The sequence below is a fragment of the Procambarus clarkii genome, chromosome 35 (assembly GCF_040958095.1).
Source record: "Procambarus clarkii isolate CNS0578487 chromosome 35, FALCON_Pclarkii_2.0, whole genome shotgun sequence".
In the NCBI taxonomy this organism is placed as follows: domain Eukaryota; kingdom Metazoa; phylum Arthropoda; class Malacostraca; order Decapoda; family Cambaridae; genus Procambarus; species Procambarus clarkii.
Window position 1 is genome coordinate 24,590,585 of NC_091184.1, and position 16,364 is coordinate 24,606,948.

Here is a 16,364-nt window from a genome sequence, read left to right on the forward strand (position 1 = left end):
GGGAATAATCAAGCGTGCCTTTACTTTCAAGTAAATTAAAGTAGTCCTTCAATTGTATAAGTCTCTGGTGCGCCCCCACCTGGATTATTGCATACAGGCATTGAGACCTTATCTTCAGAAAGCTGCTCTGGAGAAGATGCAACACCGGGCAACAAAAATCATACCAGAGCTTAGTCATCTCTCGTATCAGGAAGGGTTAAGGGCCACTGGCCAAACAACACAGCAAACCAGGCATGACAGGGCGGAGCTCATCGAAACACTTAAAATACTCAATAATTTGGACGATGTCGACCCGGACACTTTCTTCAAAAGGTCAGATGTAACACGAACGAGGAGCAACGGGTTCAAGCTCAACAAGCCACAATGTAGGACAGAAAACAGGAGAGGCTTTTTCACCCGTATGGTGGTAAACCCGTGGAACAGCCTACCAGCCAAAGAGGAGGTAAGGTAAACGCCAAAACTCTACTGGGTTTTAAAATACAGATAGAAAAGATCGTCCAGGCAAATGGGTAGGACCTTTGACAAGCCGCCAACTTCCTGTCCTCGTTGAGGCCACCAGTATTAGTGGCTCTCAGGTTAATTATGAACTTAATTAATGAACTTAATTAATGAACTTAATCGTTGGGGTGAACTTAAAATTAGATTAGATTAAGATTAAGGACCTGCCCGAAACGCTGCGCATACTAGTGGCTTTACAAGATTGTAAATACTATGCTATGTATTCTCACAAACCCAATGTACCTTCTTGTATATAAATAAATAAAATAAATAAATAAATAATTAATTAGAGGTCGGCAAAGATCGGTAACCAAAGAAAATGGGAAGAGCACGGTGGCGGGTAAGCGAGCGAGCGAGTGACGTCATCACAACAAAGGTTGCTATAGACGTCTCCACGACTCGTGAAGTTCGCTTGTCTTAAAGACCTGTGACCACAATACCCGCCAAATTGTCCCTCCCACAGTACTCTCAGGACACTTGTGGCAGTGTAAGTGTGTGGTGAGGCCACACCACTGAAGACATTGAGGATATACCACGAGGGAGAGACAAAACTGTTGAAGGAAGGAGTCACTGGCTCCACCTGACCACCTTGTTCCTCGCACTCTCATCATCCTCCGTAAGTACTTGAGTACTTTCTGCTCCACCATTGTCTTACACCCCAACATGCAATTGTTGGGGTGTGGAAATAGGCCTATGGCATTGTTGGGATGTAGACGTAGGCCTATGGCTTTGTTGGGGTGTGGACATTGGCCTATCGAATAATAATAATAATAAGAAGAAGAATAAGAATAAGAATAATAACGAGAAAATCTCCTGGGACTGTGTGGTGTCGCAAACCCACAACCAAGGCATTGCCTGCCGCATACTCTACCACTGTACCACCACTGACTTCCTAAAAGTCTTACAATCAGATTTCTACTGATGTCACAGGAAGTCTGTGATATCCTTATATCACAGGAAGACTTGAAGCCGGTCCAAATTTTACGTAAGACCCCTCCAAGCACTCAGGTGAAGGAGTAAAGTGTTGTAGTTGAACACTGTACGCCCAACTTCAGATACTACACTGAAAATCGCACTAAGGAAATATACATCAATGAACGATCCACTGGGGCTGTGAGGTGATGCAAACATTGCAGGTTCGCATCGCCTCACAACCCGAGTAAATTTTCTCATTGATGTATATCACGTTAGTGTGATTTTCTGAGTAAATAATAATAATAATATTAATACAGTAATAATATTATTATTATTTATTCAAAAGAGTGTAATAAAAAGAACAAAAGAACATAAGAGTAATAAATGAATAAATCCACAAGGGGTCATGACGAGGGTTCGAACCTACATCCGAGAAGATCCCAGACGCTCTTTAACCACTTAACTGCGCCAACCGAGAATACTCGGTTTGATTTTTTTGTACCCATTCTAAATGTGTGCGAGCTTGGTTGTGTACGAAATGGACTCTTAGGACCTCCAGTGAGAGGTAGCCATCTTGGAAAAAATTCCCCTTATGCCCTAGGGCTGCTGGCTGGGTTAGTACTGAGTGAGCAACCATGAGTGGCCCACGCACCTCTGGCTCCCAAACACCTGTCCGACGCGGAGTTGAAAGATCACGCTTTGTTGGTGAAATTCAAGCCTTAATATTTGAAGAATATAAGGGTCATAATATTTGTAAAGCTAGGCGCAATAAGAACCTAACACAAAGGTCAGATGCAAGTGATCCAGCACCTATGAGGACAATACAGTGAGCGTATCCAGTTGTAGCTCTGAGCGCCACCCTTGCCCACCTATGCTATCTCCAATTTATTTAGATGATACATAGATGAATTGTTTTCTGTGTTCAGTGATGATGCATCTGATACAAGTAGCATAGATAAACAGTGTTAGCAGCTTCCATGGTGGTGTTTTCCATAGATATTTTCAAGAATAGCTGAATCTCTTCTTTACTGACGGACACTCTTTGAGGCTGGCTGAATCTCTTCCAGACTGACAGACACTCTTTGAGGCTGGCTGAATTTCTTCCTGTGTGGGACCTTACAAGGCGATCTTTTCGCGACTACCTTACAAATTGATCTTTCCCTGTAATCTTTGCAAGACTACCTTATGTTTTACATGCTTGGCTACATACCACCTACAGGTACTAATGCCAAGGGTGTACATGAGTGCGTTATTTACAAGCACACAGAACAAAGAAACAGGAAGCAAAATTCTATCTGTACCTGGTGCAATGAGAGAGAAGTCGCACTGTGTATCCTGGACTACTTCGTTGATTATTACTCACTACCAAAGTACTGAGTGTGTAATACAGTGTGTTACTGTGTAGTGTGTGAAACTGTACATATTGTAATTTTAGTGAATTTTTAACAAGTATTATTGCGACAATAAACATTTATTGTGGACACATTGCTGACACATGTATCACAGTTTCATGGAACATTATGAACATTCTACTGTATACATATTGTAAAGGATACAAATATGCATCATATACGATAAAAAAACAAACAAATAAAACATCATTGGAAATACATAAAACAGATAATTGAAAATATATTTGTGTCAACATCTGGTGCTTGAATCGCCCGCACGACCGTGTCTGGGCATGTCACGCACGGGCGACCAGCCCCTGATGACATCACAACGCACCTTGTCCACGTCCCCACAGCCAAAGTAAGTGGAATTTGGTATTTATTTTTACATAGACATGTTCTGGGAAGGAAATTTATCATTTTACAAAAAAAAAAAGAATTTTTAGGGAACACTTTATTTCATGCGCACAAGGAATTTCACAATAAGCTCGGTGCAGCATGGTGGTTAATCGACTGAGCTACGACATGGATAAGAATTGCAACCAAGAAATCAACTTGACCTACCACGGATCCTGCAGTCTCTCCGAGACAAACTAGGTTTTTACACAATTCTGCCATGCACCTGAGCTCTGTCAATAAGCTGTTCTACCTCTTCGCCCTTCCTTCATTACACACTCTCGGACGTAGATTTGAACGCTCATCACGGCCCTTGTGGATTTGTTCATTTCAAACTTGAAATGAAACAAACAAACTTATTTCAAATTTGTTAATATCAAACCTACCCGTACTATCAAAAATATTTGAAAAAATTATCCACAAACAGCTGTACTCTTACCTTGTAAAATTCGACATACTCGGCCCTTGTCAGTTTGGCTTCTGCTCCCAAAAGAGTACTAATGACGCAATTATTAGTCTCCTTGATATAATTTACTCAGCCCTTGACAAAAATGAGTTTCCGATTGGACTCTTCATTGACCTGAGAAGGGCCTTTGATACTGTTAATCACAACTACCTCTTACATAAACTGCATCATTATGGAATCCGAGGTCATGCCCTGGACTAGATCCAATCCTATCTTAGTGATAGACACCAATGTGTAGCCATAAATGATATAACCTCTCCCACTCTACCAATAACCATTGGGGTGCCACAGGGCAGCATCTTGGGACCTCTCCTATTTCTTATATACATCAATGGTCTGCTTAATGTCACCAACATTCTGAAACCTATATTGTTTGCTGATGATACTACCCTCATCTACTCTAACCCCAAAACACATACACTAAATAATGCTGTTAATAATGAACTAAAAAAATGTCCACTTATGGATGTCGACCAACAAACTAACACTTAACATAGAAAAGACCTACTACATCTTATTTGGAAGCAAATCAACAAATGCAATTCAGCCTCAGATAGACAATGTTAGCATTAGTAATAAAAATTATGGAAAGTTTCTTGGCCTATTCCTAGATAAGAGACTCGACTTCAGCACCTACATTCAACACATAACTAAGAAAGTCTCTAAAACAGTTGGTATACTCTCCAAAATCAGATACTATGTATCTAAGTCTGCCCTCATCTCACTATATTATACACTAATCTATCCCTATCTTAATTATGGTATCTGTGCATGGGGTTCAACCACTGCAAACCACCTCAGGTCCATCATCCCCCAGCAAAAATCTGCTATCAGAATAATAACAAATTCTGTTTTTAGACAACACTCAGCCCCCTTGTTTAACTCCCTAAACATGCTAAACATAATCTCACTCCACACATTCTCTTGTGTCAACTACATTTACAAAACCCTGTTCTTAAATGCAAATCATGTTCTGAAACTCTCCCTGGACAGATGTAATAGGACCCATTATCACCACACCAGAAATAAGTATATCTTTGATATCCCCAGAGTCAAACTTAATCTGTGCAAACAATCTTTGCAAATAAAGGGACCTAGTGTATGGAACTCACTCCTAATGAATTGAAAAGATGTCCAGCTTGTGCATCATTCAAAAACAAAACTTAAAAAGTACTTCATTTCATCTTCATAGTTTTCTACTTTGTTGCTTTAAAATTGCACTGTATCTAGTGCTACCCAATCTCCATGTACCTGGTCCAAACAACTTTACCATTGTGATCATTGCTGTCTTCTTATATGTGCTTTCAATTTGCTGTATGGTGCCTATTAATCTTTGTTTAAATTACCAATCAAGCTGTCAATGCAATCAATCTGAACTTTAATATACCAATGTGCTTTAATATTCCTACTAATCTCTCTCATCTCATTTTTTTTCTTTCTTGCAATGTATCTGTTATCATTTTATTAATTCTGCTTAATTCTGCTTTTATTAATTAGGGGGCCTCGTAACCTGGTGGATAGCGCGAAGGACTCGTAATTCTGTGGTGCGGGTTCGATTCCCGCACGAGGCAGAAACAAATGGGCAAAGTTTCTTTCACCCTGAATGCCCCTGTTACCTAGCAGTAAATAGGTACCTGAGAGTTAGTCAGCTGTCACGGGCTGCTTCCTGGGGGTGGAGGCCTGGTCGAGGACCGGGCCGCGGGGACACTAAAAGCCCCGAAATCATCTCAAGATCTCAAGATAACACTATTGTGATTTCTATGTGTAATAAGAGTATTGTTCAATTGAAGGGACAGCAGTTACACATACTGTACTAATGAAGCCACTATTACGCAAAGCGTTTCGGGCAAAATTAATAGTAATATAGAAATTTTTAAATTAATGTTGTGACGGGGTAAAACACTTAATACTATAAGAGAAGTAAGTTAACAAAATGAGAATGTTCAAAGAAAATAAAAAATTAATACAAAGGTGATTCATAAGGATGACAAGCATTTAATTATTTATTTATATACAAGAAGGTACATTGGGGGTTAAGAGAGAACATAGAAATGAAGTTGATTTTACATTCCTGTAAAGCCATTAGCACGCATAGAGTTTCGGGGAAGTCCTTAAACTAACAGATAATTTTAAGTAGATAATTTACAGTAAAATTGACAAAAAATATGTACAGGTACTTTACAGCCTTACTTTACAGGTACAGAGTATAGTCAGAGTACTGGCATAGATTATTACATTATGGAGTCAGTAGTTCTAGCAACAGTACAGTAGTTTATTTACATTAATTACTGAATGGAAATACAAGGTGTATTTTAGAACTGCTCCTCATGACATTTTCTCGGAACATATCAGAACATAGAGTAACATAAACATACTATAATTTAAGGTTAATGAGGCCAGCACTTACAAATAACCAAGATCATAAAGGACACGAGTAAACACTTTATCAAAGAAATGCGTATAATTAAATGACATTAAATGTAGACAGTAAATGTAGAAATTATATGAGTAATACAGTGTGCCCTCGCTTGAACGAACTATATGGGGGCGTAGCCGATTCATTTCAGCGTGGAATTCATTCCATCAATCCGGCCCCAGCATCCCCCTCCCCCCCCCCAAAAAAAAAAAAAATTAATAATACATATGCCAGTACACATTTGCCTTTTGAAAAATTTAAATAACCAAGAATTTGAATTGCAATGAAATAAATTGATATTGCACGTTACAGTACTGTACTTACCCTACCAGTTGAGTTTTGTAGTGCAAACTTTGTTAGCCTTAATATCCTGAGAGTGCCACACGTATGAATATAAATTGTTTAAAGAACAGTAACTTTTCTAACAAATGTACATTATACACTACGGTCTGTACATAAAGTACAGACCACTAGAATCACACTACTGCAGTACACTTATATCATAAACTACACTTTGTACATTTAATGTCATTAGAACTGTGCTGTACAGCTCAATTGGTACTCCCAGGTAAGTTATGGCTAGTGCTGGGTGCTGGTCTAGTGGCCTGGGTATCCTCAGCAGATAATTACCTAAGTGTAGTTACAGGATGAGAGCTACGCTCGTGGTGTCCCGTCTTCCCAGCACTCTTTGTCATATAACGCTTTGAAACTACTGACGGTCTTGGCCTCCACCACCTTCTCCCCTAACTTGTTCCAACCGTCTACCACTCTGTTTGCGAAAGTGAATTTTCTTATATTTCTTCGGCATCTGTGTTTAGCTAGTTTATATCTATGACCTCTTGTTCTTAACGTTCCAGGTCTCAAGAAATCTTCCCTATCGATTTTATCAATTCCTGTTACTATTTTGTATGTAGTGATCATATCACCTCTTTTTCTTCTGTCTTCTAGTTTTGGCATATTTAATGCCTCTATCCTCTCCTCGTAGCTCTTGCCCTTCAGTTCTGGGAGCCACTTAGTAGCATGTCTTTGCACCTTTTCCAGTTTGTTGATGTGCTTCTTAAGATATGGGCACCACACAACTGCTGCATATTCTAGCTTTGGCCTAACAAAAGTCGTGAACAATTTCTTTAGTATATCGCCATCCATGTATTTAACAGCAATTCTGAAGTTAGAAAGCGTAGCATAGACTCCTCGCACAATATTCTTTGTGGTCCTCAGGTGATAGTTTTCTATCTAGAACCACTCCTAGATCTCTTTCTTTATCAGAATTCTTTAAAGATTTCTCACATAATATATAGGTTGTGTGGGATCTATGTTCTCCTATTCCACATTCCATAACATGGCATTTATTAACATTAAATTCCATTTGCCAAGTGGCACTCCATGTACTTTTGTCCAGGTCTTCTTGAAGGGCATGACAATCATCTAAGTTTCTTATCCTTCCTATTATCTTAGCATCATCAGCAAACATGTTCATATAATTCTGTATACCAACTGGTAGATCATTTATGTAGACAATAAACATCACTGGTGCAAGAACTGAACCCTGTGGTACTCCACTTGTGACATTTCTCCAGTCCGATACATTGCCTCTGATCACAGCCCTCATTTTTCTATAGTCAGAAAATTTTTCATCCATGTTAGAAGCATACCTGTCACTCCTCCAATATTTTCCAGTTTCCAGAACAACCTCTTATGTGGAACTCTGTCGAAAGCCTTTTTTAGGTCCAGATAGATGCAGTCAACCCAACCATCTCTTTCCTGTAATATCTCTGGTGCTCGATCATAGAAAATGAGTAAATTCGATACACAGGATCTTCCAGATCGAAAACCATACTGTCTGTCTGATATTATATCATTTCTCTCCAGGTGTTCTACCCATTTAGTTTTAGTTATTTTTTTCCAATATTTTGACTATTACACTTGTTAATGATACCGGTCTATAATTAAGGGGGTCTTCTCTGCTTCCACTTTTGTCGATTGGAACTATGTTAGCCTTTTTCCACATATCAGCTACAACTCCTGTATACAGGGATGCCTGAAAAATCAGTTGAAGAGGAATGCTGAGCTCAGGTGCACATTCTCTCAGAACCCATTGTGAAACTCCATCTGGACCAACTGCTTTGTTCTTATTTAGCTCCTTGAGCATTTTTTCCACTTCTTCTCTGGACACCTCTATGTGCTCTATGTTGTTCTCTGGAATTCTTATTGTATCTGGTTCCCTGAAGATTTCATTTTGTACAAACACACTTTGGAACTTTTTGTTTAATGTTTCACACATTTCCTTTTCATTTTCCGTGAATCTATTTCCCATTTTCAACCTCTGAATATTATCCTTTACCTGCAATTTGTTGTTTATGAATTTATAGAACAGACCTGGTTCTGTTTTGCATTTGTCTGCAATCCCTTTTTCAAAATTTCTTTCTGCCTCTCTCCTCACTGCCGTGTAGTTGTTTCTCGCATCTTTGTATTGCTGGTATGTTTGGGGGTTCGGCCTCTTCCTGTATTGATTCCATTTTTGTGTCGTTTGGTCTCTGGCCCTCACGCACGCAAGGTGAGTCCTTGCTAGTGCTGGGTGCTGGTCCAGTTGCCTGGGCATCCTCGGAAGGTGAGTCCTTGCTTGTGCTGGGTGATGGTCCAGTTGCCTGGGCATCCTCGGAAGGTGAGTCCTTGCTAGTGCTGGGTGCTGGTCTAGTTGCCTGGGCATCCTCGGAAGGTGAGTCCTTGCTTGTGATGGGTGCTGGTCCAGTTGCCTGTGAGTCCTTGCTAGTGCTGGGTGCTGGTCCAGTTGCCTGGGTATCCTCGGAAGGTGAGTCCTTGCTAGTGCTGGGTGCTGGTCCAGTGGCCTGGACATCCTTAGAAGGTGTGTCCTTGCTAGTGCTGGTCCAGTGGCCTGTACATCCTTAGAAGGTGTGTTCTTGCTAGTGCTGGGTGCTGGTCCAGTTGCCTGGGCATCCTCAGCAGGTGAGTCCTTGCTAGTGCTGGGTGCTGGTCCAGTTGCCTGGACATTCTCAGGAGGCGAGTCCTTGCTAGTGCTGGTCCAATTGCCTGGGCATCCTCGGATCATGAGTCCTTGCTAGTGCTGGGTGCTGGTCCTGTAGGCCTACTGTGAAACCGTACCAAAAACTTTTGAATCTTAGTTTGTTTCTTTGTTGTGAGCTTCATTATAATATCTTTCATGTCCTTTAGGTGCTGGTAATAATCTGTCAGCTCTTCATTATCAGTTACATCAACCAAATCAAGCAGATCATTAACCTTTTGCAATGATGCAGCATATGGAATAGGTAACACACTATCATCTTCCTCTTTCACATCCTCATCATTATTACCAGTAACACACTGGATAATCTCAGTATCAGTTAATTCAATATAACCTGGATCATCAGCATCATTATCTAACCACTCAGTCACATCAGAAAGTTGCAAATCTTCCTCACCTTCATCTCTGAATGTCTCAAAAATCGCATTATCAAAGCACTCAAAATCATAGTCATCTTCGTCTTTATTCTAACCAGGTACCGGACTCAGAATTTTATTCCATGCATTCTTTTATGTGGTGACCTTCAACTCGCTCCATTCCTTGGCCTAGTTGTAAATTGCATCTTTAATTGAATATTTCTTGAAATTTTCTAGTGTTCTACTAAACTTCGTATCCTTATTAGGCATCTCGTCTTCCTCAGAGAGCAGAACTTCCAAAATATCTGAATTCATAGCTCTTTTATAAAGCCTTTGAGAGCATAGATAACCCCTAATCCATGGGCTGTATTACAGATGTAGTGTTTGGTGGTAAAGCCATACATGTTATTTTGCCATCAGGCGATGTTAATTTAGCAATGGGGTGAGCTGGGGCATTGTCAGTCAACAACATTGCCTTTACCTCAGCAGGATGAATTCTACACATATTGATCTGCTGCTTTTTTACTTCTTTACAAAAATGATTCTGGAACCAATCCTCAAAAATAATCTGTGTGAACCAGGCATTTTTTGTGTTGTAGTAGATGACAGGTAATCTGTTCATGCAGTTTTTCAATGCTCTGAGGTTGGCAGATTTCCCAACAATTGCGCACTTTGTTCGGTGACTGCCATCTGCGTTACAGCACAATAATGCTGAAATTCTTTCCTTCTTTACCTTGCAACTAGGAATACTCTTCTCAAGCCTGAAGGTCAAAGTGTTTCTTTGAAGGCATTTCCAGTTAAAGCCTGTTACATCTGCATTGTACACTTAAAACCAGCTTAGATTATTAGATATAATGTGCTGAGAAAGTTTATGCTTATATGCATTAGCACTTCCAACATCTGCACTTAATGCCTCGCCACAAATTTTCTTGTTAATGATGCCATACCTTTCTTTAAATTGACATACCCATTCAGTGCTAGCCTTGAAATTGTCAATGTTTAACTTTACAGCAAGTCTTTCAGCTGCATTTCTAATAGAATCAACTGAAACAGCAATTCCTTTCACACCATGCTGTGTAAACCATTTAAATACAGACGAGTCCAAATCCGTATACTTAGCAGGCCTCAATTTTTCCTGTTGCCTATTGCATCAGTTTGAGCAAAGAATTTCTTAATATTATCCTTCTGCTTTTTTATATCACAAATTGTAGCTTTACCAATGTTGAATTCTTGGGCGAGTCGAGTGACAGAGTATCCACGCTCTGCTTTCTCTGTTAAGTCAACTGTCTGATCAATTGACAAATGTTTTCTCTTTTATTTTATACCTTCAATACCATGAATGCTGCTCTGAGACATCTTGATAGATTAAATGAGTTCAAACAGTAAAAATTGTTCAAATTTATCACAAAATCCTTCACGCGCGAGCCCGACGTTTTTACCACAGGAAGAGGAGAAGCACATGGTGCCAGCCATCTCATCCAGGCCCAATGCGTTGACATGACCTGTGCTTATTTTATAGGCATACTCAAAATTTAATGTACATATTGACTGTTACAAGTTGTTTTATTTAAAATATTATTATTGTTATAATTAGAGAAATATTGTTAGTTTGAAGTTTTATGCATTTTATACAGTACAGTTCTGTATTAACCCTTAAGCTGTGCATGGCATACATATACAACAGGACCTGATGGCAAAGTTCAATTTCTCAAATTTGCTCTAATGCTTTCCAAGTTTTTGTGCATACTAGCAAATCCTGCAACTTTGTCTAAATGATCATAAACGTAACTTGTAAAGTAAGAAAATAAAAAATAATTATAAAATTGAATATTGAAAACTTCAGATATTGAGATAAGCTGCAAAAATATAAACTATCACTAATTGTTCATTTGGTGTTATTATGCTCTCAGAATAGTATATGATCTTCATTTTCATAGATTTAGAATATATGTTTTCAGTTTAGTTTACTGTAAAAAATATCATCAATGTGGCATTTGAATTATGCGCCAAATTTAGAAAAAAAATTGATAGCTACAAATGTTCAGGGTTTGTGAAAAATCCATTCTAATAGGATTGTAGAACAGACAACTGTGCACAATATTTGTAAAAATCGTGAGAATCGGTCAGAAACTGAATTTTTTGAAGCTGACTCAAAGTTTTAGAGATAATTGAAGTTAAATTTATCGATAATGAATAAGGTAGTTCTAATTCATTAATTTACTTATATGTTTTAATAAACGTTGTTTGGCATTCGTACTCAAATATGTGAAAGTTGTAGGTCAATATGTGTTGGAATGATGTCAAGAAAAAATACCCCCCACCCCAAAAAAAAAAAAAAACTAAATACTGTATAGGAAAAATTATAATGATTTAGGGGATAAAAATATATATAGTGGCACCTCGATTAACGAGTTTAATCCTTTCTGGCACCGAGCTCGTTATTTGGAAACTCGTCTTTAGAAACAAATTTCCCCATATAAAATAAAGGAAATAAATTTAATCCGTTCCACTCACAAAAATATCCATACTTGTATGACATTTTATAATGTAAATATAATACTGCACATGTATTTATGAATGTTTTGTTGTACTATTTTCATGTTTACCTTATGAAGAGTCGTTGCTTGCTTGAATGAGACGATGGGGAGGTGGGAAGGAGGAGAGGGGTTATAGGTGTGGCAGGAGAATCCACCTCTGAATCAGGGGGGCTCTCTCGGGAATTTCTCCCCACTGGGACCGGATTGTGGATCACTATCACTGGCTCTTCTTTTCTCTACTTTTCCAAAGAACGTATCTATTGACAATTGCTCTTGTCTTTGTTTTAGGATGTTCCTAAAACGAGTCGGCAAATTGTCATTAAACATGTTCACACACAAGGTTGTCACTGCTTTATCAGGGCAGCTTTTCCAAGAATGCGGTCACCTTTTCAAACATTCCCAACACTTCCCTGATCTCACTGAAAGAGGCAGCATCCTCCCTTACCTCCTACCCCCTTACTAATGGTGCAAATTGTTGATGAGGATCTGCCATACTCCATTGTGAGATCAGTCACACAGACACCACGCTCATGCTTTGCTATAATTTCCTTCTTCAAATCCATAGTAATTGTGTGTTTCTTCCTCTTGACAAGACTATCTTTAACAAGCAGCTTCTTTGGCGACATCTTGCGTTACAAATTGTTTTCACAAAACCACAAAATACTGAAAGAAAAGCACAAATAAATGCAGAGGGATGCTTGTCATGCGCGATACAACAACAACACTGGCGTCGGAGGCGTCCGAGAATTTGTGAGAACCCGCGAGACGCTAGGAAGCACCATGTGGTTTTGCTCGTTAATAGAGGTGAAGCTCGTCAATAGAGACAAATTTGCTGTGAGTGGCTCACTCGTTACTCGAAATGATCTTAGATACAGCCGCTCGTTAATCGAGGTGCCACTGTACTTTATAAAAGTGATAAAGCCCTGATCATCAAAAACCGCCTAAAGAGACAAAGAAAATAGAATTTGAAATCTGTGAAAAACTCAGTCAAAAGAAATTCAAAGTCCCAAGTTCTGCCAGTTGTGACTGATTTATTGGGTGACCAATTTCATTCTATCTTGACATAGTTAGGGATGGGTATGCACTCTCCAGGATGTAGAGGTTACATCAAAATGAGATAATAAACAAGGGAGATAAAAAATATATATATTTTTTGGATATTGGTGACAGTAACAGATATTAACATTAGGCAATACATTTTTATGATATTTAACAAAATAGAGCATGATAACATACTCATTATTATTGGTATTATGATGCATCACTCAGCAATGCTATACAGTACAGGCACCAGCTGCATATCCACTTTGTGGACACTTCTTGCTACTATTCTTCTTCTTTGTACATTGTACAAGTGCTTGCATCTCTTTATTACTGCATTATCCCTCAGTTCCAGTTAATAGGAGCTGTTCTCCTTATCAACAAAATGTTCTCCTTTTTAAAAAAAATTGTCTAAAATACATTTTTGAAAATATTAGGATGAAACTTGCATGACGCTTATGCCAATAAGTTGGAGATTTGTCTAACATTTAATATTAATTTTCACATAATTCAAATATTTTTTGCCCAGCCCCAGCTTTTACAGCCCAGGCTGTAGCAGCTTTAGGGTTAATGCATGTGGTTTGTATTACGTAGGCTGTTAGAGAGGGAGGGGAGGCAACCGAGAACCCGCCCATACCCCTTCCCTTTTCCTGCCCCACCCTCCTTACTCCTGCCCACCCTCCATACTCCTGTCCACCCTCCTTACTCCTGCCCACCCTCCTTACTCCTGCCCTCCCTCCATACTCCTGCCCATCCTCCTTACTCCTGCCCACCCTCCTTACTCCTGCCCACCCTCCTTACTCCTGCCCACCCTCCTTACTCCTGCCCATCCTCCATACTCCTGCCCACCCTCCTTACTCCTGCCCACCCTCCTTACTCCTGCCCACCCTCCATACTCCTGTCCACCCTCCTTACTCCTACCCACCCTCCATACTCCTGCCCACCCTCCTTACTCCTGCCCACCCGCCTTATTCCTGCCCACCTTTCTTACTTCTGCCCACCCTCCATACTCCTGTCCACCCTCCATACTCCTGCCCACCCTCCATACTCCTGCCCACCCTCCTTACTCCTGCCCACCCTCCTTACTCCTGCCCACCCTCCATACTCCTGCCCACCCTCCTTACTCCTGCCCACCCTCCTTACTCCTGCCCACCCTCCATACTCCTGCCCACCCTCCTTACTCCTGCCCACCCTCCTTACTCCTGCCCACCCTCCATACTCCTGCCCACCCTCCTTACTCCTGCCCACCCTCCTTACTTTTGCTCAAAGTACAATACCTAAAAAATATTATTAAATTTTTCTAAAAATGTACTATGTTTTGGTGGGAAAAATTTAGTCATAGAAACCTTAAATTTGTTTTATTTTGCCTAATAGGTAATACTGCTTCCATCTCTGCTCGGCTCCCAAGGACGATAGCAGACACAACTTCTGCCCATTAATGATGGTAAGGACAGTTTTATTCTTACTGTACTACCAGTGTGTGTGTGTGTATCATATTGTTATTAACTAGTGATGGTAAGTATATTTATTATGTTGCCATTAACTAGTGATGCTGAGCGTATTAACCCTTTAAGTGCGCAACACATCATATGATGGGTTAAGTGACTTGCAGTAACTTGTGCTCCACATCATATGATGCATTGGAGTACCGCGCAAGATTTGAAAGGCCCGCGGGTAGAGGGGACTCCCATACGCTGCTTAGGGGTTATAGTAAACAGACACCATTTTGTAAAAAAAAATCCAGCTCACGCTACCATCGCGTGGGAGGCATCAGTTACCCAGCAGCCACCATGTCGAGCGCACGGCCGAACGCTTATCGGGCGCGCACCACGCAATCACTCGTCCAAGAGCAAATAACCAGTGAATTATTTTCTGATGGTGAGGAAAGTAATTTTGATAACTGATATTGATAAAGACTACACACAATTGACCGATGATAGTAGCACTGACAGTGAAAATGAGATACAGCCGCCTCCCATGGCGAGGCCTATACTGTATGCTCACCCATACCACTTAGCCCAGTGTCTACTCCAATTCACCCTCGACCACACAGTTCATGTGATTATTTAGAGTCTGAGGATATTTTCGGTAACAAGTCAGAGGAAGGTGACTCTTTTTCTGGTTTTAGTGAAGTGGAATCAGAACATAGTGTTACCGAGCCTGGTGCCAGTTCCAGTGGTGTTACTGGGCAAGAATTTGTTACGTCAGCAGTGTCTCGCCCAGCCAAGCGCCGCCGCATGGAACACGCCGCCGAGGCACCAAGAGTAGTGTAGTGATGGTGATGTTCTCGGGTAGTGTACTCACCTAGTTGTGCTTGCGGGGGATGAGCTCTGGCTCTTTGGTCCCGCCTCTCAACTGTCAATCAACAGGTGTACAGGTTCCTGAGCCTATTGGGCTCTATCATATCTACACTTGAAACTGTGTATGGAGTCAGCCTCCACCATATCACTTCCTAATGCATTCCATTTGTCAACCACTCTGACACTAAAAAAGTTCTTTCTAATATATCTGTGGCTCATTTGGGCACTCAGTTTCCACCTGTGTCCCCTAGTGCGTGTGCCCCTTGTGTTAAACAGCCTGTCTTTATCAACCCTGTCGATTCCCTTGAGAATCTTGAATGTGGTGACCATGTCCCCCCTAACTCTTCTGTCTTCCAACGAAGTGAGGTTTAATTCCCGTAGTCTCTCCTCGTAGCTAATACCTCTCAGCTCGGGTACTAGTCTGGTGGCAAACCTTTGAACCTTTTCCATTTTAGTCTTATGCTTGACTAGATATGGACTCCATGCTGGAGCCGCATACTCCAGGATTGGTCTGACATATGCGGTATATAATGTTCTGAAAGATTCCTTACACAAGTTTCTAAAGGCCGTTCTTATGTTAGCCAACCTGGCATATGCTGCTGATGTTATCCTCTTGATATGAGCTTCAGGGGACAGGTCTGGTGTGATATCACCCCCCAGGTCTTTCTCTCTGACTCTTGAAGTATTTCATCTCCCAAATGGTACCTTGTATCTGGTTTCCTGCTTCCTACCCCTATCTTCATTACATTACATTTGCTTGGGTTAAACTCTAACAGCCATTTGTTCGACCATTCCTGCAGCTTGTCCAGGTCTTCTTGAAGCCTCAAACTGTCCTCCTCTGTCTTAATCCTTCTCATAATTTTGGCGTCGTCAGCAAACATTGAGAGGAATGAGTCTATACCCTCTGGGAGATCATTTACGTATATCAGAAACAGGATAGGTCCAAGTACAGAGCCCTGTGGGACTCCACTGGTGACTTCACGCCAGTCTGAGGTCTCACCCCTCACT

General features: G+C 40.5%; 1 protein-coding gene across 1 annotated transcript in view; it reads left to right on the top strand.

Annotated features, from left to right (window-relative positions):
- Positions 1–885: 885 nt before the first annotated feature.
- The window catches only part of LOC123750242 (uncharacterized), a 446,055-nt gene continuing 430,576 nt past the window's right edge, over positions 886–16,364 (top strand). Inside the window, exons 1-2 of the mRNA XM_069336171.1 lie at positions 886–1,114; positions 14,431–14,500. Of these exons, the coding sequence (XP_069192272.1) occupies positions 14,495–14,500 (6 nt within the window). The 5' untranslated portion in view covers positions 886–1,114; positions 14,431–14,494. The remainder of the gene's footprint in view (positions 1,115–14,430; positions 14,501–16,364) is intronic.